At 35.1% G+C, this 26,031-nt stretch overlaps 3 protein-coding genes, 1 long non-coding RNA gene, 1 other non-coding gene and 1 pseudogene across 10 annotated transcripts; 4 read left to right on the top strand and 2 right to left on the bottom strand.

Annotated features, from left to right (window-relative positions):
• Positions 1 to 1,644: 1,644 nt before the first annotated feature.
• LOC105138282 (alkaline/neutral invertase CINV2-like) lies at positions 1,645 to 4,627 on the bottom strand (annotated as a pseudogene).
• On the top strand, positions 1,646 to 1,716 carry TRNAG-CCC (transfer RNA glycine (anticodon CCC)). Its single transcript has one exon. It is a non-coding gene; the product is annotated as a tRNA-Gly (tRNA).
• Positions 4,628 to 4,683: 56 nt separating the features above from the next.
• LOC105135322 (kinesin light chain 4-like) lies at positions 4,684 to 8,100 on the top strand. Of its 3 annotated transcripts, XM_011040151.1 has the most exons (4): positions 4,684 to 5,735; positions 6,003 to 6,911; positions 6,998 to 7,084; positions 7,130 to 7,556. In XM_011040151.1, exons 1-4 carry the CDS (start codon positions 5,119 to 5,121, stop codon positions 7,209 to 7,211), a joined length of 1,695 nt encoding a protein of 564 aa, XP_011038453.1. In that variant the 5' UTR covers positions 4,684 to 5,118; the 3' UTR covers positions 7,212 to 7,556. The 3 variants fall into 3 exon arrangements, with proteins under 3 accessions (XP_011038453.1, XP_011038461.1, XP_011038446.1); XM_011040159.1 differs by having other exon boundaries at positions 4,687 to 5,735; positions 6,998 to 7,197; XM_011040144.1 differs by lacking the exons at positions 6,998 to 7,084; positions 7,130 to 7,556 and adding an exon at positions 7,579 to 8,100 and having other exon boundaries at positions 4,695 to 5,735.
• Positions 8,101 to 12,336: 4,236 nt separating this feature from the next.
• On the top strand, positions 12,337 to 16,009 carry LOC105135311 (uncharacterized). Its single transcript, XM_011040133.1, has 3 exons — positions 12,337 to 12,783; positions 13,876 to 14,893; positions 15,245 to 16,009. The coding sequence occupies exons 2-3, from the start codon at positions 13,932 to 13,934 to the stop codon at positions 15,723 to 15,725; spliced, it is 1,443 nt and encodes a 480-aa protein (XP_011038435.1). The 5' UTR covers positions 12,337 to 12,783; positions 13,876 to 13,931; the 3' UTR covers positions 15,726 to 16,009.
• A 1,016-nt stretch (positions 16,010 to 17,025) lies between these two features.
• On the top strand, positions 17,026 to 26,015 carry LOC105135286 (uncharacterized). Of its 4 annotated transcripts, none has more exons than XR_844151.1 (4): positions 17,026 to 17,318; positions 17,478 to 17,866; positions 18,607 to 18,698; positions 26,005 to 26,015. It is a non-coding gene; the product is annotated as an uncharacterized LOC105135286 (long non-coding RNA). The 4 variants fall into 4 exon arrangements; XR_844153.1 differs by lacking the exon at positions 26,005 to 26,015 and having other exon boundaries at positions 17,029 to 17,318; positions 17,478 to 17,671; positions 17,776 to 17,866; positions 18,607 to 18,809; XR_844155.1 differs by lacking the exon at positions 26,005 to 26,015 and having other exon boundaries at positions 17,030 to 17,318; positions 17,478 to 17,671; positions 17,791 to 17,866; positions 18,607 to 18,809.
• On the bottom strand, positions 21,992 to 23,885 carry LOC105135302 (uncharacterized protein At4g00950). The gene is made up of 2 exons (XM_011040125.1): positions 22,977 to 23,885; positions 21,992 to 22,472 (listed from the first exon to the last, which is right to left on the bottom strand). The coding sequence occupies exons 1-2, from the start codon at positions 23,643 to 23,645 to the stop codon at positions 22,371 to 22,373; spliced, it is 771 nt and encodes a 256-aa protein (XP_011038427.1). The 5' UTR covers positions 23,646 to 23,885; the 3' UTR covers positions 21,992 to 22,370.
• Positions 26,016 to 26,031: the final 16 nt, after the last annotated feature.

Raw genomic sequence — 26,031 nt, 5'->3', positions numbered from 1 at the left:
TTAACATGATTTTATATACATGAAATTTATTTTTTAAATAAAATAAAATTTATTTTTAGATGATATATGTGCAATCTTGCATGCTTCTCTTTTTTTTATTTAATTAATTGTTTTTTGTGTATTTATTTGTATTATTGTTTAATTGAATAAATAATAATTTTAATAAATAAATTCAGTAAAAATATATGGATAAACATTTCATGTTGTAAGATCAAATATCTTAATTTATATTATTTTATTTTTAGTTATTATTAGGATTTTTTTTCTTTTATTTACATGGATGACTCTTGATTATTTTTGTTTTATTTGATGCTTGCATAAACATTTTAACTCACACTCAAAAAAATTTATGTTAAAAAACATAACTTAAAATCCTGTATATAATTATATTATCACCATAGCCTTTGGTAAGTAGTTTTTAATGTGTGGGTGTTGAACATTTTACTTTCTTGGTTTTTTTGTTCACTATAGCCTTTGGTGACCAGTTTTTGGTGTGTGTATAACTTTTACTTTTAACTGTTGCCTCTCTCTCATTCCTGGGTTTGGTTAGTTTTTGTTTTTCCTCGACTTCATAAACATTATTCATGGAAATTTGACTGACCTCCGAACTTTAGTTCACGGTCCATTTAGATAATAGCCAAACAAATAATAAGTTGTTTGTATTTGTATTTTAAAAATATTTTTGAAAATTTATATATTTTTAAATTATTTTAATATATTAAAATTAAAATTAATTTTTAAAAAATAAAAAATATTTTAACATATATTTTAATATAAAAAATTATTTAAAAAATAATTATAACATGCAACCTAACAACAAATATTAGGGTATGTTTTTTCGAGGTGTGCCGCGCATGAAGTGGGTCGGGCAACACGCCTCACAAATAAATATTTTTTTAGTCTAAACACAGCAAATTACTTTATTTATTTATTTATTTATTTCTGTACCATCAACTACCCGATTTTAATATCTTCGTCTTCCTTTCTAATCACATTTCTGTTTGTAATGTACATGATAACATACAAAAATAATTCCCAAGTCATTCATAACTAATCGATATCTAACCATTATTTAATTTTAACCATCAAAACTCCACAAATGCTTAAAAATTCAATGGAAACCAATCATTTTAAAAATAAAAAATTATTAAAATTTGAAAATATAGTAAATTATTGAACTTGAACGTATTAACTTCAAATTTATTAGAGATTCATAAAATTTTATTCTCTTGGCAACAATATCCAATATTAATTAAGAAAGAAACATTTCATTTTATATGATTTATAAAAAAAATTATTCATATTTATATTGTTAATTGTTTTATCCACGCCACATAAAAACTTTTTAACATAAAAGGATTCATTGATGCTACAAATAATATACTAAAATTTCTTACCACCATCATATCAAAATTATGCACTTTATTTATTCACACTACTTGAATGGATTTTAATTATACAATCACTGATGAGTTTAAATAAAATAATTTATAAGTATTATATTACTAAAATAATTTTTTAGGAGAAAACCTTGGAATTTCATGATATTAAAACACAAGTAATAGAAAAAATGATTTATAAACAATGATTTTGCTGCGCATATAACTATATTTATAATATGTAAGTGTTGATCCAATACCAAGGAGCGCATCTAGTGTAGTGGTATCATAGTACCCTCCCACGGTACTGACCGGGGTTCGATTCCCCGGATGCGCATTGCTAATTTTATGCCAGAGCAGTTCATTTCAGCCTGCATTTAAATATTACCACAAAATAATCGGATGTATTTTGCCATCATTCTAAAGAATTCAGGGTTTATATATATCTAAACGGGATAAGAGTTCGAGCGGATGAGCCTTGACTTAGCAGCAATCTTCTTGTCCTCTTCAAGAGATCATTAGACGAGTGGAAGGATTTTAAAGCATCATTTTAGCAACCAAATAGCCAGCAAAACTCCAGGTCTGATTTTTCCTTGCTTGCTCCCCAACATACCTGCCAGTCTTACCATCATAATACTCAAGCCACATAGACTACAGGAAAAGCTGTGCCATAAAAAATTATGTCTTGAGATGCACGGAGTCTAATAGTCTATGGCACTCACTTGGCCATGACCCGCCATTATGATAACTCCAGCTTGTGTTTTTAGGATCAAATCCAGTGACTATCCTCCATTCATGTCCCTGTGCAGGAGTCACCAGGGAGCTCAAAATGGCAATACAGTTCCCAACTAAGAACCACCGAAAATTCATGCGAGCTGGGCTGGCATTGCCTATCAGGTAACCTCCTCGCAAAGGCATGAAATCAAACACCTAAACAGGAATGGACTCCGGGATGACATTAAATTTATTGACTGTAGTATGGGAGTACTCCTCAGTTTTGTAGCGATATATGTTTTTTAGCTGTGTGAAATCCAGCCAACAGTGTAGCTGAGAGCTGTGATGCGCTTCTCAATTCGCTCGATAAACCCCTTGCTATCGCGCTCTGGTCTTAACATCTGCTTTGCACACCTTAGTGCAAAGTAGAAAAGTGCTTGGATCTCAATTGGATAACCGTATATTCCCTGTTCCAAAAACAAAAGGAAGTTCAACTAGAAAATTACAATCCATCAAGAGAAATTATTGAATTTTCCTAATTATCTGGGAACCAAGATTGGAATGCACTAATAGAACAACTTTAAGAGTCTCCTATCCGAACCTCTTCATTTATGCTAGTTGCCATTCAGAATATCCACAAGTACAATCACAGTTGTTCTCTCCAATGGAGTTAAAAAGAAAGCGAACTGAATGGGCTGCTATTTCAAATTCAAGGGGTAAGCTCTCTGCATTTGATGTTCATAACTGCGCATATAAAAACAAGATTGTACTGAAAGGGAGAAGATGTAGAAATAAGAAGGGAAACCTAGTTTTACGTTAACCTAAAATGAATAACTCAATGACCAGACCTATACTATATAGTGTGGATCAGCATTATCAAATTGAAATGATATAGTTTCCCATATTCCATCAAGATTGTGGATAATAATGAAGAGAAAACTCACCATCCTCCTGTCATCATGCAGCACCCATCTGCACATAAAAGTGTTGGGAAAGTGTCAAAGCCATCCAAAAGGTAAAGTTTACGCATCAGTTTCATTCCTGTCTGCACTTCTGGGCGATATAATTGGGCACAATCACGAGTGCGCTTGATATAGGACCTAAGAAGAATTATCCACCAGAAACCTGAATCAACAGGTGCCACTCTTCCGATTGCACTGGCACCAAAATCCACAAGCAAGGTTTCCTTTTCCTGATCAGAGTCACAGAGGACCTTAAAACTTGCGGCCAAGACACCACCTCCAAGAGTGAAGTTATCAACCCTTTTTCTCCAAACCCCGCAGGTGGGGGAGGGGGGGTTTTCAGCAGAAAATTCTTCACAATCTCAGGTTCTGCAGGTTCCTTCCTTAGACATGCTAAGTCACTAGGAACAAATTCTCTTACAAAAACCTGCAGGTAATATAGGGGAAAAGGATAAAGCTACAAGTCATGAAAAAAGAAAGAAACAGCATGGGCCAGTCTGGAATAAGTGAAGTTACATAATATAAGCATGAGAACTATGATGGCATTAGCACTATGATCTGACACGATCCAAAATTATGATATGGAAGGCCCAGTTAGCGAAACCTGAGCAAAGCACATTGCAAGCACCGAGTTCCATTAAGAAGGAAATGAAAGCAGCTTTCAAAAGTGGAAGGAATGAGTGGCTAATGTAATATGTGACCAGATGAGAAACAATTTCAAACATATTTGAAACACCAAAGGAATTTAGCTCTTTCCACATCATCAAACAGCTTGCTGTAATCCAATTCATAAGCACTGTGATCAAAGGGCCATCTACCTAGGCAGCATTAAAGGTGGATTGGAACCCAAGGACCCTTCAGAGAATCCAAACGATACATTTAGTATACAGCACACAAAGATCAAACTTTCAACCCACCTGGAACTTCAATAACGCTGAAAAGTATTCTAAATCAGAGGACATCAAACCAGGCAAATTCAGATCAGATTCCAATGCTAAGTAAATCACAAGTTAAACCATCCTTTCTTAAGTTTAGCATGTCTGAAATACTAGGACGTCCTTAGATCTGATCAGCCACTGAAGCATGCAATTATAACACGAAACACAATTATTTGCACACTGCTCCATTAAATTTCACTTGCCTTCTTCTCTTATTTTAAAACCGCCCGTTAAGCATTTCATTTGCCTTCTCTTATTTGCACACTGCTCCATTAAATTTCTCACACTTCATAGTAACTACCTATACGAGGAACACAATTATTCGATTTCCGACTTTTTTTTTGGTCTTCAAAATCAATAAACCCAGTTAAAAATCATTCCTTCTTAAATCTCAGCCTTAGCTCATCCTATCTAACATCTACTGAATACTTGCCTTGTTAATTCTGTGCCTATTTTGAATATATATATTCAAAATAGGCACAGCAGTAACAAGGCAAGTAGTCTGCAGATGTTAGATGTTAATTACCTCTAGAATCACCGTCGACAGATGCGCCAGCCAAATGAAAAGGCCCAGAGAGGGATGAGAAGGGTTTATCGGTTTGACAAAGCAAAGGCCACAAAAACACCAGAGTAACACACCGTTTGGTTATTTAAATGGCAGAGGCCGTAATTTAAATACAGTGGAGGGGGTTTTGAGGATATTTTCCAGTGACAAACAGACAGCCACTAATTACAGTACTACCCTGAAATTGAAACAGCGATTGCTGAGGTATGAAGCAAAGCATGGTGTTCTTAATAGCGTTAAAAGAAAGAAAGAGAACAGCACAGTAAAGCCTGACTGCGGCAGAGCTGATGGATTTTGTGTCTCTGTTTCTCCCTTTTTTCGTTGTAAAGCTTGTTGTCAAATTAAAATACTCTAACTGCTTCATCATTATAAGTCTCTTCCAAGCCACCACCATTAATAATTAAGCCCTTTGTGCCAGAAAAGAGAAACCCATTAATTTTTCCACTCTATTTATCCAAAACCATGCAATGTGAATCAAAACATAGCCGCTTTCAGTTTCAGCTCTCCTTTGAACCGTAGAAACTAATCTGTATTGTGGATTGCTGGGTTTTTTTGTAACTATGTTGGGCCTAGTCTCTGCAAAAACCACACCAAATGCCACACCACAACATGTTTCCTTTCCTCAGAACGACAATTGCATCCATAAAAAGGGCTATGAAACTCCATCTCCTCTACTAAAACGAACCCCATCACCCTCCTTCGCCAAACCAAAAATCAAACCTCCTAACAAGACACTGCAAGAACTACGCACCCATGAATCGTCTCTTGATAACCCGGATCTGGGTCCCTTTTTATTAAAGCTTGCCATAGACACCGTAGCTTCCGGTGATGACCATAATAAGGCCTTGGATTATGCCGCCCGTGCGTCCATATCGTTTGAGAAATCCTCGGGTCCAGGTCGGGACCTGGCTATGAGCTTGCAAGTAGAAGCAGCGATCTATTGCAGCATGGGCCGGTTGGAGGATGCAATTCCGGTTCTAAAACGGTCTATTGAGGCTCTGGATCATAAAAACGGGTCGGATCATGCGGTGGCGAAGTTTTCCGGGTTCATGCAGCTTGGTGACACGTATTCTATGCTGGGGCGAGTAGACCGATCCATATCATCTTATGAGTCGGGTTTAAAGATCCAAACTGAGACTCTCGGGGATTGGGATCCCAGTGTTGCTGAGACTTGCAGGTTAGGCCCTCCTTTTTAGCTGGGGGCTTATTATAGTCTTTTGCTCTGTGGTTTGCTAACTTGCGCTACTATTCATTCAAATAGGCTAACATAATGATCCCCTTTAACAAATCCACCAATAAAATACCTATCCAATTCAATTTAAATTCTGGGGCAATTTTAACCACCTGCTAAGTTAAAAGTAAATTTGTTATTTGTAGTGATAATTAAATATGTATATATACAGGATGTTTGCTGTGAAACTTGTTTTAACAGTGACAATGGCAGGTACTTAGCCGAGGCTTATGTTCAAGCAATGCAGTTTGACGAGGCAGAAAAACTATGCCAAAGGAGCCTTGAAATTCACAGGGTGCATAATGCCCCAGCATCACTTGAAGAGGCAGGTGATCGCCGGCTTATGGCTCTTATTTATGAAGCAAAGGGGGACTATGAATCTGCACTTGAGCACCTTGTCCTTGCTAGTATGGTGATGATTGCTGCTGGTCAGGAAAATGAAGTTGCTGCCATTGATGTTAGCGTTGGCAATATCTATGTGTCCCTTTGTCGATTTGATGAAGCCATTTTTTCTTATCAAAAAGCCTTAACAGTCTTTAAATCCATAAGAGGAGATGATCACTCTACCATTGCATCAGTCTATATTCGCTTGGCAGATGTGTATTGTAAGACAGGCAAGCTAAGAGAATCCAAATCATATTGTGAGAATGCCTTGAGAATATTTTCAAAGCCAGTGCGTGGAAGTGCAACCGAGGAGATTGCTAGTGGGCTGACTGAAATCTCAGCCATCTATCAAGCTTTAAATGAGCACGTGGAGGCGTTGAAGCTCTTGGACATGGCAATGAAGTTGTTGAAGGATACCCCAGGGCAACATAGCATGATTGCGGGAATAGAAGCACATATGGGGGTGATGTTTTACAAGGTTGGAAGGTACGGGGAGGCTCGAAGTTCCTTTAAAAATGCTGTAGCAAAGCTCCGGGCTAGTGGGGAGACTAGATCAGTCTTCTTTGGGATTGTGTTGAACCAGATGGGATTGGCCAGTGCACAACTGTACAGGATAGATGAGGCAGCTCAGTTGTTTCAAGAAGCAAGGGAGATTTTAGAGCAGGAATGTGGCTCATGTCACTTGGATACGATTGGAGTGTATAGCAACCTTGCAGCAACTTACGATGCTATGGGAAGGTGAGAATATTTTTGTATTCATCCCAAGGTCTTTTTTACATCATTACCTGCTATAAACATTTGCAGCTTCTTGTTATCTGTTAAAGTCACTTATTTGGCTTTATCATACCGTCGAACCAGGCGAAACTCTTCATTTTCTACTACGCATGGCAATCGTTTTGCATAGGCTGGTTTTGACAATTGGCATGTATAGTTTCCAAACGGGATAACATTCACCCTTTACTACTGGTTCACCGAAGGTGTCTACCAGGAATAACGATCCCTTTTCCCCCCCTCAATATCTACTCCAGATGTTCTTAGATTGTCTTGAAATCCTCGTATTTTGCTTGGTAAAATCTTCAACCTGACTATATGGGACCTATTTATGATTATGGCATTTTGCTTTGGCATTTTTTGGATTGGACCACCTATTCACCAATCTTACATACTGGGTGATATTTGAAGCCATAGTGTATTCGCTCAATGTTATGTGGCATAATGCATTGCAAAAATTCCAGCAAGTCCCTGATGCAAGTTTCAGTGGGTTAGCTTATTGGAGAAACTTTTGTGCATTTGTTGATTACATTTAGGTATTCAATTTATGCGATTACTTTTCAAAGCCAAAAGTTGAGGTTCCTCTGTTGTTGGAGGCGCTGTACTGAATGGAGACTTGTGGTTATCTTTATAGGGTAGAAGATGCAACTGTGATATTGGAGTACATACTCAAGTTGAGAGAAGAAAAACTTGGAACAGCAAATCCAGAAGTTGCCGATGAGAAGGAAAGGCTAGCCATGCTATTGAAGGAAGCAGGGAGGGCTAGGATCAGGAAAGGCAATTCCCTTGTAAATCTCCTAGATTCTAGCTCGTAGAGAATAAAGGATGAAGCTTCAAAGAGATTCTCTGGATTTGGTTTTAGAACTTGACTAGGAATCTCTCCTACACCTTGTTCTCGAAGACTCAACTGTTTGTAATATAGAAGATCGTGACGTAATTTAAATATTTAGTGGAATCTTGTTTCTTGGGATTCCTTAACAATTTGTTTCCGTGGCAATTTGTTCGTTTATTTGAATAATCCTGTCACCAAATGAAATCTCAGATTTATTGAGTTAATAAGTTCTAGTATTTGCTTGTCATAGTTTCGAATGTTGTATATGTTTCTTGTTCTTCCATTTGTTGAAAAAGAAGATAGCTATAGATGGAGCTTGAAGAAGTTTAACTATGTTGATTCGAGGATATACATGCCATTTAAAGCTTGATTGATCGTCACTCTATCAGGCTGTGGGTGCTACCGTTGATCGTCAATCACCTCATTACTGGATTCGTTTTTGTTAAAATTTAAATTTTTTTATTGTTTTAAATTATTGTTTTTTATATTTTTAAATTGTTTTAATGTATTTATATAAAAATTAATTTTTTAAAAAAAATATTTTGAACATCTTCTCCTGTGTTTTTGCAGGAGCCCGAGAGGGATTTATTTTTACTTTTGATTTGCAGCGACACTAATGCTCTCAGTTCCAGCCGTGCAAGTTTAGAAGCACCCTCTAGCATTTCTGTCACTCAGCCCAAGTGGGATGGCATCACTTTTCTCATGCTTTCACTTTCAGAGCCCAAATGCCAGTCAACTATGAGGTACGGCCAATCCAAATTTCAGGTAGAAGAATTCTATGTTTTGTATTCATAAGCATTTATCGAAAAAGAAGAAGAAAATAAAAATTCATGAGCAATTGTGGGTTTCACCAGCCCAAAACTCGAGTTCAATTTTGATTACAAAATTTATCTATTAAAATGGGTCTTCAACTTAATTTACAGTTTCAATTGAGTCCTCAAGTACAAAAATAAGAAATTTATTATAGAAAGAAGCGTTGTTCACCATCTTGTATTTCATTGTGATTTTTTTTTTTGATACTTAAAACTTTTTTTCTTGCATGATTGCATCCTTTTGAGGCCAAATTAAAGGATAATTTATTCAAATTTATTGACCAGGGACAAGATTGAAAGAACAAAGTTCAATGTGAAAAACACGCTGAAAATAAATGGTGGGTTCAAGGTTCTCATGAAAAAGCCCAGTTTAGTCCTTCAACTTTCTAAATTCTATTCATTTGATCCCTATTTTTTTGCAATTTTATTTTGGTATAGAAAATAATTTTTATTATTTTTTAATCTTTGATTTAAGAGAGGAGAAAAAACACTAGATTCAAGTAATAAATAGAAAATCCATGTTAACACTAATTTTAATTATTAAAATAATTTATTTTAGTGTCAACATGTTTCATTTGGCAAGGGGAGTTTAACTTAGATATTTTTTTACTTTAATATTTTCTAAAAAAACAAATCTAAATTTAGAAAGTTTTTTTTATTTCAAGTTTTGTGTAGTTTTTAAAGTTATTAATGGTTTTTTCTAGGTGTTTAAGGTAAAAAAAAAAAGTTTTTATATAAAAAAATTATAAACCTTGGTTTTTTAGGTATCATAATGGCTAGAATCCAGGGAAACACAGATGACACATCCTTTACTGCTTTTTTTTCTTTCAAAAACAATTGAGACAAATAATATATTGTTCTTTACATTAGCATGTTTTAAAAAATAAATGCTAAAATGCAGATCTTTTTCAAACAAATTAAATGTGCTTGTTAAGCGCAACTATGCTTGACATCTTTATTTTTTCCCTTTTAATTTTTAATTTTTTAAATTAATTGGTTTTTTTATTAGTCATTTTAAAATTAGATTTTTGAACATATATATAATTTTTGAAGAGATTATTATAATTCATATATATAAATTTTTATGTTTTATCTAAATAATTTTTTTCAAAAAATATAGTTTTGGATAGTGTTTCAATAAGTACAAAACTCTGTCTGATCTTTTTTATTTAAACAATTTAATGTGTATATTTTTTTACGAGATTTTTATTTAATCAATTTTACTATTATTTAATTAAATAAAAAATTAATTTTAATAAATAGTCATTAAAAACAACTCGAGTAAATGAAATATATTACGAGATCAAATATTTTAATTTATATATGTTTATTGATTTTTTCAGTTGTGTATTTTAGTATATGTTAATGATTTTTTTATTGATATAGATAATTTTTAATTTATTTAATTAGATGTGTAGATAAAATTTTTAATTTACATTGAAAAAATTCATATAAAAAATATATTAAAAAGCTTCCATACTTTAATTTCTTATATTAAAAAAGATTTCAGCTCGTGGGGAAGTGGAGATCGTGTAAAATTATTCCTGGTTATCGCCAACGTGCCATGGCCAGCATGAATGAACTTTCCGTGGCTATTTTCCTGGGATCTCCTACGTGATATATATTTTTTTAAAATGCATCCCTTTCAGATAACATAGGTTAATTTTATTTTATTTTGAAAAATAGCATAGATTACTAAAATATATACTTTTCAAATACGGTATTTGAAAACACCACCCTTAGAAATGCGATATTTAAATTCTAGGAGATGGGAGAAAAAGAAAAGACGAAAAAGAGTGATACCAACAAACCAGATAGGATAAAATAAAATAACATCAGAAGGGGAGAGGTGGGAGTGGCAGAGAGGAGTGTCTATGAGTGGGATAACGCGTGTGATTTGTAGCCTAACTTGCCTTGATATTAGCGTAGCAGCATCTTCGTACTTCATGATGATGTGACTGATGACGGGTGCCACGTAATCAACTACTAGCCATAAAAGCATAAGATAATACAATTAGGGGTTGTTTGTTTTCGTGTTTTAAATATATATTAATTTTTTTTAATTATTTTAATGCCATAATATCAAAAATATTTTTTAAAATATAAATAATATTTTTTAAATAAAAAATAATTTTAAAACCAACTACAACGACTCTCCCGATCTCGGTGGACCGCTCTCTGATTCTAATCTTGGGAGCTCCGTCTCTAACATGCTTTTGTTGCATTTAGGTAGATGCTTCATCTGCCTTGAATATTGAATTTCTCTCCCTCTAACCAATCACAGCCCGCCACATGATTAATGAGCACTCTTTCTAATCGAAAACCTGGTTTCTTACAGAAGTGTGAATCCAAGCAACCGCGTACCCTGCCCGAAAACAATGTTCACTCGCTCCCGGGATACCTATCCCGTGTGCTACTCTTTAATCATCTGCTCTTATTCAGTTTATTTTTTTATTGTTTTTAACAGGTTAAAAAGTAAATATAATATTATTTTAATATATTTTAAATTGAAAAAATACTTTAAAAACACTTATTATTACAACAGTAAAACAACCCCTAATCATTACAGTGCATCCAGTGCAAGAGCAGTGGAGCGACTTGATTTTAAAATTGGCCTTGTCGTTTTTCAAGTTTCTTGACACTTTCTTTAATCTGACAATTAAATATATGACAACAGTAAAAATTCCATGTCTTTTGTTTCCTCAAACTCTCTTGTTTTAGTCTATGGAGACCTGATGTTTCAAATGGTAAAAGGGTTTCCATGTGATGAATTAAGGACAACAAAAAAATAATTTTTCTCTTAATTATATCAATTTAATCATGAATTGTTTATTTTAAGTTCAGTTAAAAAAAGGTTAAGCATATATTTTATTTATAAATTATTTCACTCTTTTCAACACAAATATTGGAGTTAAAAAATTAGAATTGCGACAACTGAGATTTGAATTCTCAACTCATTAACAAATATTCTATAAGAAAAACTCATTTACTATTACACCGACTCATTGTTGATATAATCTAGTCATATGAAAAATAAAAAGACAAGCTTAATTGTAAAGGAAAACAGGCGGAAGTTTTTTATTATTATTTTGGGACGTGGATAAAAAAAAGTAAAAGGAAACTAATTCTGTTCATTGGCTTTGTAGCAAAGGATTATTTTTATATTTAAAAATTATTTAAAAAAATTATTTTATTTATTTTAAATTAATATTTTTTATGTTTTCAAATTATTTTAATATTAAAAAAATAAAAATTATTATCTTAATCTATTTTCAAGTAAAAATCACTTTAAAAATAAGTATAACTATATTTTTAAATACCCCACATTTGTTTAAAAATACGTTTCAAACAATATTTTTAAAATGAAAAAAATTTTATATTTAAAAATTATTTTAATAAATTAATATTTTAAAATTATTTTAATATATTAATATCTAAAATTAAAAAAATATATTATTTTAAGAGACAACTACTGCACTTCCTAGCATCATCGTAGCGTACCTGTAGTGGATTTTTATTTAGGCCTAGGTGAAGTCGAAAGGCTTGTGGGGTTGGACTATCCCTGCGCGGCCCTATCATTTGGTGGTCAGCCAAATAAAGATGGAAGGTCTTATCTCGAAAATAAGGGGTGGACCCACACCCCACCTAGGCAATTGCCGACTTGCCGTCTTAATCAACTGACACGTGTTAAGGATGGATAACCGCTTGACTTGTATAATATAACCATGGGAGAAAAACCACCAGCAAGAAGAACGGAGTAACTCCTCGGGCCACAATGGGAAACGTGGGCCACGCTTGTTAAGAAGGAACATATAGAAACGGAGCCGTTTAAGATGACTTTAATGAAAAGTAGCTGGGTTAGTAGAGAGAAGAATGTGGAAGACGGTATCGTAGAGAATGATAACTGAAAGAAAACCTGACAAAATACTTGATCGGATTCAATCTGTTTGGCTTGACGAGTACAATCGAATCGAATCGAATCGAAACGGATCGTTTCATCCTCTTAATGATTTTAAAACTGTCTGCTGTGAGTACTCAGTTAATTGAATACAATTAGATCTGCTTGCCTGCTGATTAGGGACAATAATATATCGCAGGCAGACAATAGTTTCATCCACTTGCTCATATCATTTCCTTTCAATTTTTTGACTGATTCAATCTCCACATCCTCTCTCTCTCTCTCTCTCTCTCTCAGGTTTGTACTCATCCTTTTCTCGCTTTGTTTATTTGTTTGCTTTATTTATTATTATTCTGCTAGTTGGTTGGTTACTTTGGATATGTTTGCTGCTACTTGGATGGTAACATTGAGGCAGATTTGTTAGTTTATTTCTTCGGTATTTTTGTTGTTTTGATTTTATGGTTATTTGTTCTTAATCTAGTGTTCATGCTTTAATTTTCTTTGAAGGATTTTGATATTGCTTCTTCTACATGTAATAATGTGAGATAATCTCGTTGAAATTTACTGTAATCCTTATCCTTAGCCACCTTGTGTTAGTTTTAGTGTATGATTTTGTAAAAGAGACGCTTAGCGAGTGCTTTGGGGATAATAAGTTGATGGTGTGTGTGAGAGAGAGTGTTTATGTGTCACTTTATCGGGATTCATGAAATTTTCTCTCACTCAATTTGCTTCCATCCAATCATACAGTTGCAAGTCTCGTTAGCACCTACGCATTCCTTGCTTAAAGTTTGGAAGTTTTCTACTGCTTTTGAAAGGAATTTGCTTAATTGTGCATGACATCCAGAAGAATTTTGCATCTTCTAAGTGTTTTCTTGTGGATGGATCTCCTATGATAAGATCGTTTTGTTTTGTTGCCTGCTTTAGCCATTGGTTTCATTTGCTCTTTTTATATAATAGAGATCCACTCCTATGTTCAATTATTGTTTTAGCAGCATGCTCTAGTTTTTTGTGCAAAGCTTCTTGTATAATCTCTGATTCTAGTTACCAGTCTCGTATTTCTGAAGTCTCGCCACTACACTTTATATAATGAAAACTTCCTCGAGAACGTTTGAATCCTCTACAAGCTTGTCCTACTCACGTTATTGTCTGTGTATCAGTGTGGGGGTGTTCCAGTTCAATGCTTTCTTTGGATAAGCATTGATTACGCGTACCAAAATACTGATTCCTATATTAATTGGTATCTGAGCATGATTTAATGTTTGCTGTTATTGAAATTATCTAATTCCAGAGGACTCTTTATTCTCCATTGCATTTGAACTGCCAAAATTTTCCTCCACTTCTGAGCTTCATTGTCTGTAGAGCTGAAAAAGAATTTGTACTCTTATGTAGGTGAATTGTGATCAAAGTTTCTTATAAATAGTCGATGTGTGAAATAAAAGACACGGATGGCAGCAGCAGAAGCCAGGGCTGTATGGCAAAGAACGGCTAATCGCTGTTTTGTTCAAGAAGATGCGAAAAGAGCTCCCAAGCTAGCTTGCTGCCAGTCATCATCTTCATCATCTAAGCAATTGGATGGCGGACCAACAAGTGCACAAGATATGCCAGATCAATCTTCTGGAGGTTTCATGCCTCTCAGAAGGTACCCCTCATATTCCAGTCTACCCCCCGATACAAGATGGTGGCTTCAACTGCAGCCTAGCTATGGTTACCAAAAATGTTTTACACTTGAGCAGTTGAATGCCTTAGAAGCTGAGTTGGAAAGCTTGAGAGCTGACATTGTAGACTCACCTTCTAAAAGCAAGTTTTGCCAACAAGATGACACAGATAGCATTTTTGTGGATGGCAGCAAGAATAGCGAGTCTTCTCTTGATTCATGTTGTATGATCCCTGCTGATTATGTGATGAAAGATCATGATGTTAAGAAGCAAGAGCTAAAAGTTTTATATGACAAGGATTTTCAAGAATTTAAAGAACTTAAGGGTGCAAGGAAGAACTCCAAGTCGACGGAGATAGAACCTACCGGATGGCCCATATCACAAAAGGACAGTGAGTATGCTTTTGATCCAGAATCTGCTTGGATTGGGGGTGAAAAGAACATGCCATGGTGGCGAGTGACAGATAAAGATGACTTGGCCTCCTTGGTTGCACAGAAGTCACTCGATTACATTACGAATTGTGACCTCCCCCCACCTCAGAAGATGAACATCGGGAAATACCCATGTGCTCGCCCTGGATCTTTTCAGCATGATAATACACCAGCATCATCTTTGGATTGGAAGGAACAAAGCGGTTGCATCTCCTCTGCAACTGATCCTGTACAGGGCTGTCCCAAATTTGAAGGCATGCCTGGAAAACAAAGTGCTTCAACTGACAGGTTATCACAAAGTGATTCTGACAAGGCATGCAGGTATTTTTTTAGATCACATCAGCTGGTGGTGATATTTGTTATCCATTAGTTCTGTACAATATACAAAGGCATCAATCTATTGGTCAAATACAGCATGGTTCTGACCAGTCATCCAAGTACTTTCTTAGCTTGTATCATCTGGTGATATTTGTTCTTGAATAGGTCTGCCTGATATGTAAATGCATCAATCTATTGGCCCAATACTGCTACACATGTCCTATTTTACTGCACTACTTCTCTGCTATTATGTGTCAAGCTAATGTAGCTGTTTATTATGTCAATTCTACTATGTGCATGTATCTGCTGATCATCCATGGTGTTCAAATCCCTGACCTGCAACCTGAAATACAGTTTTACGAAAACCGATATGGAAACTGCAGAAATTGGACTAGTTTCTCAGGGTGATCCTTGCAAGGCTCAACTATTGGAAGCACTCCGTCACTCTCAGACACGTGCAAGGGAAGCTGAGAAGGTAGCAAAGCAAGCCTGTGCTGAGAAGGAGCATACTATCAAACTCTTCTTCAAACAAGCCTCTCAACTTTTTGCATATAAGCAGTGGTTCCAACTGTTGCAGCTCGAAACCCTTTACTACCAGATGAAGAATAGCGATCAGCCCATGTCTAATATCTTCCCTGTAGTTCTTCCATGGATTCCTCGGAAAGGTAGGAAACTGCGCAAGAGTTGGCAAAAGTCATCCAAGGGTAAACGAGGAAAGCGATGTCATCCGAAGCATGACATGGGCGCGTATGCTGTTGCTTTTGCATTAGGGTTGAGTCTTGTTGGTGCTGGATTGCTGCTGGGATGGACTGTGGGTTGGATGCTGCCTTTCTAGATCACCAGCCAAAATTCTCACTTGTGAAAATTGATTTACAAGGGAGAGTGATTGCGTTACATTTGCTTCCATATGTAAGTAGTTTTTTTTTTTTTTTTTTGTATTTGTTTCTTCGTCTTGATGTTACCTCTTGTATAGATGATGTGAGGAGTTGTTCATGTGTATATGCTGGGTTGAACGTGTTCTGGCACTAGAAGATCTCATCAATTATCTCTCTTGGTGATCATCTGTATATTCAATTTATCTATAGCAACGATTCGGCAGTATTGCTGCTATTTCCCTCTCTTGCTTCAATGTTGTGGTAATTAGTAAAACATGGCGGGTGGGTGGCTTGGTGTGAGCCTCAAAAACTCAAGCAGAAAGCCTCTTTAGTAACGGCACGGCCTGCCTCTTCTCAGGAATCCACCCTGTTTCTTATTTGGCGAAATGGATTCATGATTTGGTGGTGGTGTGCTGTAATGCTTTCGGTTTGAGAGAACTGTAAATTCCGATATAAATATGCGTTCATGTGTGGTCATGGAAATGAAAATTTTCAAGGTTCAGGGCTAACTTGCCCTTCTAACCTGAATGCTGACTCTCTGTTTTATTAATTAATTTGCTTGATTTCATGTGTATGTTCAACTGTAATCCCAGGTATCTCAGGATCACTCCGGCTTGGCACCTATCAAATTGTTCTAAAAGATTAGAAAACATGATAATGGACAATGCCCAGCGAATATTGTGGTGGTGTTGATGATCACGAAAATATCATCATCATTGATACCTGCCTGACCTCTTTACTCAAAACTTGTGCAAATGCAGTTTGATAAGCTGCCTTACAATTTATCTACAAAGAGTTCCGACAATGATAGCCAACTGATTGAAATTTGAAAATAAAAGTGGTGTTTAGTAATTTTTTTTAAATTGAATTTTGTTTTTAGTTTCATTTTGTTTTTGTTTTTTTTGGATGGTTTTAATATGCTAATATCAAAAATAAATTTTAAAAACTAAACTAAAATACTATTATTTTAATATATTTCTAAATAAAAAAATATTTTAAAAAGTAACCTATATCATATTCTCTAACAAATAGTAATGAATTCAGAGATTTTACTAAATCTAATTTTAAAAGTAAATAAATATATATTTTTTATTTACACACACTAGTTATTTTGACCTTTTTATCTCCATCCTCATTTGAGAATACAGCCTAGAAAAAATTCAAGAAAATTTAATATTTTTATTAATATTTTTAATATATTTTTTAATTATTTGAATATTTGAATATTCTCAAACATTTTCTGCTGAGTTAAGTGGAGTTTACTTTGGGCTTTGAGGAGAATGGCATATATAAAATTCCAGCGATCCTGAACATTCGGGGGTCCATCCAGCTTCAGAAGAAGATAAAGTTACAGACAAAAGACAAGAGAGAAAGGATCTCGTCTTCAAAGATCCCTTAACTGATAGAATACACCAGAAATTTGGCGACAGAGAGAGAGAGAAACAGAAATGCTGGTGATGGAAAAGTTGAGAAGGTTTGTAGCGCAAGATCCGGTGGTGGCTGTTTGTTCTTCGTCTTCTCAATTCCGTGCTTCAATTAATGATCATGGTTCGGTAAGATAAGATAAATTAGTTAATGAAATTGTAGAACAATCAATTTCGTGTTTGGTGGTTTTTTCGTGTGAACTGTACCAAAACAGTATTAGGGTTTCTCCAAGCCATGAAGTTTTCGTTATTTTTATTGAATATTTATAGTTTGATTGAAATTCACAGCTAAATCCAACTCTACAAAGCTGTGGCGTAGCTGCTCACCCCCTGACTAAAGAATATTTCTGGGGCTGAGAATGATACTGCAAAATTCTACTAATGTGCATGCTGCAACTGAAACATTCTACCGATCCATGTGGTGCTGTTGTTTATAAGCTGGACAAACCTTATGCAAAGACACCATCCTGCTTTATTTATATGCGATAAAGGCTTGATTTTTTTTTTTTGGCAGATGAAAAAATCCTCAGTACTGTCAACATTTTGTTTCTAGTAATGGATTTTTTAATCTCTTTGAAAATTTCAGGTCTCTTCCTTCTAGCTGCTGTGAAGCCCATATGCTGGATTCCTTAGAAGGAAGGAAGCACGTCCCTGAAAGGCAGCCTTCCATTAGTGATGTGAGTGCTTAGTTTTATGGTTCGTTATTTTTGGGATAAATATTTAGTTCTGTACTACTTTTGGGTGGTTCGTGTTTCATACTTGTATGCATAACTGAGCTCTTGTTTTAGGTGTTAAAACTCTAGAACCTGTGGATAATTTTAGTAATTAGTATTGCTTGAACATGGCATATTATTCATGCAGTAATTATCCTTGTTTTAAAATGAACCTTGCTACAAGCATTGTTGTTTTGTTGGAAATCCGTGGTGTCTCGACTTGCTCATTTAAGTTGAAATAGGAGTATCTTGTCCGATCATGAACATTTTGATATAATAAATTAATTGAGGAAACAATTATTCTGGGTCTGATTGGGTTACAGCTAATTGATTGTTTGCATACTTAAACAAAAGTTTGTTTGGTTCTGCATTTTCAGTTTTCCACCACATGTTTTGTTTTTGTTAAGTTTTTATGATTATTTTTAGATGAAGAATACACAAACCTGATGAAATTATCAAAGCCTCAGAGTGTTTTCACTACGTTGTCGGGACCTGTTGTGTGCTGGATTCTGTTGTTTTCCTGATCTTGTTGAATTAGGAAAGTGCAGTCCTTAAATTGGGCATCAAAGAGCTAAGCCAATTTTGTGATAGTGCAAAGGGCATTTGATATCCATGAACCATCTTCATGAGGATTTCCAACTATGCTTTTCTTCCTTTTTCTGTTTTTGAGTATCGATATCTTGCATTTCTGCACGTTCTTGCAGGCATGACAGGGAAACAGCAGGAATGATTCATTTGATTAAGCAAGTGTCGACTAGCAATATGTGCATGTAATTTTTTATTAGTTCTCAAAGAAGTCTAATTTGTATCATAACATTATCTCCAACATTAAATTCATTATGTCGTCTACGAAAATCACCTCAAAGTTTATATTGTACATTATTTGCTTGAATCTTCTTTGTGATCTTAACATGCAAATCTTAAACTTTATGTACAAATGACTCGGTTAACTTAAACACCTTAACATAAAAAGACATGGGAAAAAGGTCTAAAGACTTTCTAGGCTTGTAATCATGTATAGCTTCAAAGTGACTCATGTTTATGAACCTATTAAAGGATGTATTATAGACCAATTAGGTTGTCGGAGGAAACAAAACCTAATTTTTATTATAATAACTTACTAGACATCTCAAAAGGTTGTCTAAATTTCTATTAATTATCTCAGTTTGACTATCAGCTCAAGGGTGATAGGCATCGGTTTCGGGGTGGTAGGCACTAAAAAACTTGAACTTAATTTCCATTATATGCTAAAGGGTTTGCTAGAAATAAATCTTATATCCATGTATGAGACTATGATTTGGGATAGATTATACAACTTAACAATTTTGTTAAAATAGAATTTTGTAATTCTAGAAAAATCTATAGTTTTGGTACAGGAGATAAAATGGGTCATCTTAGAAAAGTATTTGACAAACACAAAGATATAATCAAGCTTCTTTGCAAGACGTGGAAGCTCGAGCAAAAAATCCATCATATTTATATCTTGCTAAGGTCAAATGGGAATAGATAAGGGGGTATAAAGATTAATGTTCTGTTTTTTATGTTTAACTAGTTAACATGTTCGATATTAACCTACCAACTTAGCTATATATCTTTCTAAGCCAGACCAGAAGAATTAGTATTTCACCTTTTCAATGGTTTTATTTCTTTCGAAGTGTTTTGAAAGACTATATGCATGAATCTTCCATACTAAAAAATCATATATTGATGTCTTCGGCACACAAAGCTTATTATCTTGAAACAAATATCTTTCATAAAGATAATAACCATCTATAACATAATTACTTTAATTTCTTAAAATCATATATATCTTTTCAAATTTTGGGTAAGATTCATACTTATTTTTAAGTATTTTAAATCTAGTAACTTCATTACTCATTACTAATAATAACACTATCAGGCAACTCAAAACATTCATGGCCTTGTTTTTCATCCCATATTTATGTTTCAAGTTTCAATATAAATGAATAGGCTTGCAAATACTCAACTTAACGACCATATCTATGGTGAAATTTTTTTTAGAAGTTGAGATATTAGAGGGCCTTATGGTTGAAATAAAGAACAAACTCTTATGGTGGCAAATAATATCACTAATAGCGTAATGCCTAAATTATTGTGTAAAATTCTTTATCACAGTTTCAGTACTTTGGCTTTGTTAAGTTTCTCACTAAAGTAAGTTATAGGATGACGTTTATAACTATGTATTCAACTTATATCAACTTTTAAGGCATCATAGTTTACTTCAAACACCTTAGTAAAGTCAATAAGCCGCATTATTAGGGTCTGTGTCACTTTCTTTTAACATCATTGAATGCCTTATTAGCTCATTTACTCCATTGAAACTCACCTTGTTTCAAATAATTTGTAATAAATGACATGATGGTGGCAAATCCCTTGGTGAAACAATGATAAAAAGTCATAAGTCCAAGAAAACTATAAACCTTGTGAATATTCTTAAGCTTGTGCCAATTTACAATCATTTGGACCTTTTGGGAATAGCAGAGACTTCCTTATATAACACGATAAATTCTAAGAAAACGTTTCGACATTGATAAATAAACTTTTTTTTTTAAAGATGGTGCAAACTTGAATAAGATGATTTAAATGTTCTTTCTTAAATTTGCTATAAATAAGAATATCATCAAAATACAAAATTGAATAAGTTGACGTGGGATAAAAGAGAATTGAAGATAAAATGACAAGCTAAAAGGAGAGAAAAGAAGAAGCTAAGAAGAAAAAGACAAAAAGAAGAATAGGATTGGAAAAGTCTACAACTTCGCAATTTTTATTCAATTCATCAACAACTTTAAATGACAAGTGTAAAACCAGAAAAGTAAATTTTGACAAATCAAAAAGTAAATGATGATTTGAAGTGTTGGAGGCACTACTAAAAGCTATTGTGGTGGCACTATTAGAAGAGTTTAATTTGCTTTTTAGTGGCTGGTACTATGTTTAGGGTTTTAGGGTATTAGATTTGTGTTGAAGATGAACAATGATTTTTTTTTTTTACCGTAAACAAGGATTAAATAATTTTTTTTTCAAGTCTAGATCAATAATTGATTATGATTCAACGCAAGTCATAATAAATCAATTAATTAATTATAAGAACAATTAAAAATATATGCTGTAATACTAAAATTGACATGGGACAATGAACTAGAAATAAATTAAAAGCAATGAAAGAAAAGCTAGGAAGATTAGAGTTCAGAGGAGGAATAATTTGTGATTTTTATTAAATTCATCCAAATTATCTCACAAACTAAAAGAGAAATATATAAATACCATAACCTTAAAACATCTAATTGTTTAGCTTTTCAATTAAATTTTTTAACATAAATAATTTAAATAAACAAATAAACAAATTAAGATTATCTAACATAAATAATCTCAATAAATAAAATAAAGACAATAAAATAAGTCTGAATGTGCTCAATTTCTTAATTAAAAAACAACAAATTAAATTATTTTTTATCATTATTGTTAATATACTTATGTAATTTACGGTAGAATTTGCGCTGTGGGTATTCCCACCATTTTCTTGTCTGAGTTAATTGAACACGTTAATCAAAGCTTCCTTAAGTACCGCTGCTCCCTCTTCCGCTAAATATTTTCGTCCGCAGGAATGAATTGCTTTCTATGTGTATTAACGTTAATGATATATTGGTAAGCTACTAACCACTGTTACTGACAGCAATGATAGATTACCAAAATGTTAATTGTTTCTGGGATTCATCAGATCAGATTAACATGGAGAGACAAAGTCAAAGATGTTACCACCTATACAGATTGGTGTTGCCGTTGGTTTGCCCAGTCGAGGCAAACTGATCAACTCGTAATTTCTTGTTCTATTTTCTTATGTTGAAAGTTGACGGCGGAGCGCGCCAGCATGATTTTAAGGATGCTGCTCTAAAATGTTTAATGTGACTCCCCTAAATTAAATTTCAAACAAGTTTAGCTTGTAAAAGTTGATAATTTAGCTTCACCAGAGATCACCAAGGTCAAGCTTGCTGGTTTAATTAGGCAGCGCATGCAGAGTCGTCCTCATAAGCCAGGTTCACCCCCGAGAAAATTTCAACTACAGTTTAATGATTCTAAGGTAAATCGCAGCAATAGTTTCTTTGAAAACTTACCTTTAGTACATTTCAGTCTTTACAAAACGCTTTTACTGCTATTCATGAAAGAAAGAAAGAAAAGCTTTCACTCGTACATTGACGATACCACCAAATTGCTGCCCTCGTCAACCACTCGGCTAAAACGTCCAGTAAGCTCTCCCCACAGTTCAGAAAAAAGGTTGCAGTTTAAGGTCAGGCCCTTCCAAAAACGATGCAGATGACAGGCTGACAGCACAGCAGGAGAACAGGCAAGGGGTGATGATGGGAAATACCATAATAAAAACGCCATTTTCATTTGACAGAGAAATAAAAAAGGTCGATAGGATACAGGACCATCCTTAGCGGTTAACAGATATTTAATTGGACATGTCCACCCTGCACTTCACAAACCCGTGGTCTTTCTTCAGTTTCTTACGCCTCCATCCCGCGACGTGCTTCAAGCCCCCATAAATACTCGCCTGCAAAATGGGAGAACAACTGTTTCTTTAAGTGGTAGTAATGAAAGGTTACACTGTGCACGCTGAAATTTATACTTCACCACACTCTTGGAACCCACTCTAACCTCCTCTATCATTGTCGCACATAGAAGCTGCCTCGGCTGGCGTGGTGTAAATGGGACCTCTACTAAATTATTTGCTCTACTTATCAGCACAATTAAAGTTGTTCAGTGATGGCCTTTAAAGGCTGTATAATTTTGTTGTTTCGCTATGTCACAAACTCATTCATTAAACTTTGGAGAAGTGAAAGGCTAGCTAGTTTTGTATGTAAAACAAGGAAAAAAAAGAAGAATAGTAATGTTTTTTTGACTAATTATGAAGAGATTACAAGAGGAAAATTTCTAGTTCCTAACACGACAAAATCAACGCTATTCTTTACTTTAAGAAAGAGGATTCGTAGTAAGAATCGCACATGCATAAAATCAAACCAAGGAAATTGAGGAAGAGTTTAAGACTGGAACTAACCCAGAATTGAGACCTGGCATTGGACACAGCAGAAAAACTCCCTGACCTACTCATTCTTGTCATCTTGACTTTGTCGCTGCTACTGACCATCTCTTCCTCCTCATTGCTGCTTTGATCGGCAGCTTCTCTATCACCCGAAGATGGAAAGACATAACTACCCCCACCAGCCTCTCTATTACCCTTCAAATCCCTCCTTCCCCAACTCCAAGAACCCAAAAACCCGCCTTTCTCTTTGACTCTCCTCTTGCTAGGAGCTATGGTGCCAAGCTGACCCCTCTCAGGACTACCACGCCTGCGAAAGGACCCATAATTATATTCCCTTGATCTGATTATTCTAAACGAAGAAGACTGAAATCTTGATGACCTCCCCGAGTAAGGACCCTCCAAGACTGTGGTGGGTGAAGGTAGGGTTTCTATTAACAGCCTCGGAGGTAACTCTAGGCACTTTTGTGGGAAGTCTATGGGCCTGGAGATCAGGGTGGTGCAATATTCCCTGGGTTTGCCAGGCTCTTCCTCCCACCGAAATGGGACAGATGCTGAAGTGTGGAGTGGTGGGGTTAGTGTCCCTGACCTTTCCGGTGACTGTCTAGGTCCATATGCACGTGGTTTTGGTATTAGCAGTGACCTTGGTGGTGTGAAGCGTGGCTCTTCTTCTGCCTCCGATTCCATTTCTCTCTCAAAGTGCCTATATCTAGCGACTTGTTTGTGCTTCAAGGGGTGTGACCTTTTTGTACTAGGGAGACAATGGGGAAAAGAAACAGGTAAGGGGCAGACTTCTTTTAGTCATCGTTGTCTTCATTAAATGGAAAAGATTACAGTAGGACCATTTCTGAATCTGCATTTGCTGTCTAGTGTTTACCCTCCCCGTAGCCTCATACGACTAATGAGGTTTCGGTAAAATTAGTGATGGATCTATCACGAGCAAATATTCTTATTAGAGCTGGCCCGTCATATTTATCTTTTGGAGGAGAAAAGAAAAAAAGCGATGGGAATTAAGTGAAAGGACACCTTACTAGTAATATATGTTTTTTTTAAAAAAAGCATTTAAAAAAAATATTTTTTATTTTAAATAATATTTTTATTTTTAGATTACTTTGACGTATTAATATTAAAAATAATTTTTTAAAAAAAATATTTTAACATATTTAAAAAAAATACTTAAAAAAACATATGTCCCTGAATACCAAATATCCTTTAAATTGCATATGCATTATCTAATGCTGATTCTGAAACAAAACCTGCCCTCTCATTTTAAATTGGAAAAAAAAAAAAAACAGTGAAAGCACTAGACCAGAAACTGTTTTTGTAAATGAGAACAGCTAGCCTTGAGAGTGACTTTGTAAAGACTAAAGTGTTCTATTTATTTTATGGTTTCTTTTTTTTTTCTTTTCAAAATAAAGAAATGTAACACATTTCAAATATGTCAGCCAATCTCAACTTTTTAGGTGTCAGGATCTCAACGCATAAGAGCACACCTGATTTTTACGTTGAGTAGGGCAAGCATCGGATGCCAGAGAGAGAGACAATCTCTTTGCAAAGACATGACTTCTTGGACTTTACTTGGTACATCTAATACCGGGCCACACTACTTTCCATCAGACCACCATTTTCCCAACCCTTTCCTCGGGCCAATGGCGCCTGTTATTTTCGAGTGCAGGGCTCTGAGGATTCTCTGCTTGCAAAAATATATTTCCTTGCGACTTAAGAAAGGCAACATCGACGAAGAAGATGCAGCAAGTTGTGAGGTCGATCCTCTGCATTCTGGAGTATGATTACGCATTTCCTTAAGCAGATGACTTGTATCCCAGGATTATTGAAATGCAATACACATAGGTGTGATTTGTGTCTTTTAACTAACTCACACAGTATTGTGCTGACAGTTCTTCTGCTGCTTAGCCGACACCAACCTCAAGGAGGGAAAAATCTGTTTCGAGCTCTACATCAATTACACGTATTCCCAAATCAATTGATATCATTTATAAGGATTCAATCCGGTGATACTAAGAAATACATCTTAATATGATTAAAAAAAAACAGAGTTTACTATATATTATTGAAGGGATATTATTCTTAATTAATATCAAGGTCAGGTGAGTGCTTTTTTAGCGAGTGGAAAATGTGAGAGGAATGGAAATGAAGCAGCACCCGCCACCATAAACGCGAAAGTCAAAAGTGAAACGAAGAAAGTATCGGTCATTTTCAAGATAATAAAGAAGCTAAGCATGCCCCCAAGCATAGCCCTGAACAGGGTGGTCACGTACAAAGCATATATCAGAGTGCCTATCTCTTTCCATTGACTCTGTCTCCAGCTCTCATTCACAGTGAAAAAGCATATGGAAAACGAAGCCCATCTGTATAGCAATTCTCGGCGATCCGATTTTCCATGTTTGTGTGGGAACCCATTCAATCATATCATTCTGATGAAGGGAAACAAAGAAAGTCAAGCCAGAATTACCCAACATGCAAGACTTTTTGTTGGTTGCATATGCAATTTAAGATTATAACGTCATGGATTTTAGTGGGGAATAGAAAATGGGCAACAAGGCTCAATCTAGACTCTTACCAGAAAAGCATAGCGCGAATCATTTGTGTTTTTATCCTAAATCCAGATGGGCAAATCAGAGCAGCATAATTTGCCTTTGTCTTGTCCATGCAAACAAAAAACAACTTAATAGGATAAACAATCAATGGCAAGGATACAATAAGTGGGGAGCATAATAATTTGAGCGTTGAGCACTTACCACAGCCATCAAAGCAACAGCAAGTTGGGCAGCCGGCATGCTTTTTTAATGGAAGTTATCAAGGACAGAAATGTAAAGAACATGTCGACCAAGCCCATCAACTACTTTAGAGCTGATTTTCTGGGCTGCTTCTGGCCTAGTTAGGCCCTGCTTCATTCTTGCTCAAGCCCATAGCTTTTCAAACCTTTTTTTTTTTTTGTGGGTGTGCAATGGGTGGCCCAAAGGAAATTACCTAAAAAATTAATGATTTTGAGCAACGAAGGAAACCTTCGTTGATAAGGCTCAAGTACCATTAGGGCCCATAGCTCTAATGT

Source organism: Populus euphratica, unplaced genomic scaffold (assembly GCF_000495115.2).
Source record: "Populus euphratica unplaced genomic scaffold, PopEup_1.0 scaffold2.1, whole genome shotgun sequence".
In the NCBI taxonomy this organism is placed as follows: Eukaryota; Viridiplantae; Streptophyta; class Magnoliopsida; order Malpighiales; family Salicaceae; genus Populus; species Populus euphratica.
This window is presented reverse-complemented; position numbering and strand designations above follow the sequence as displayed.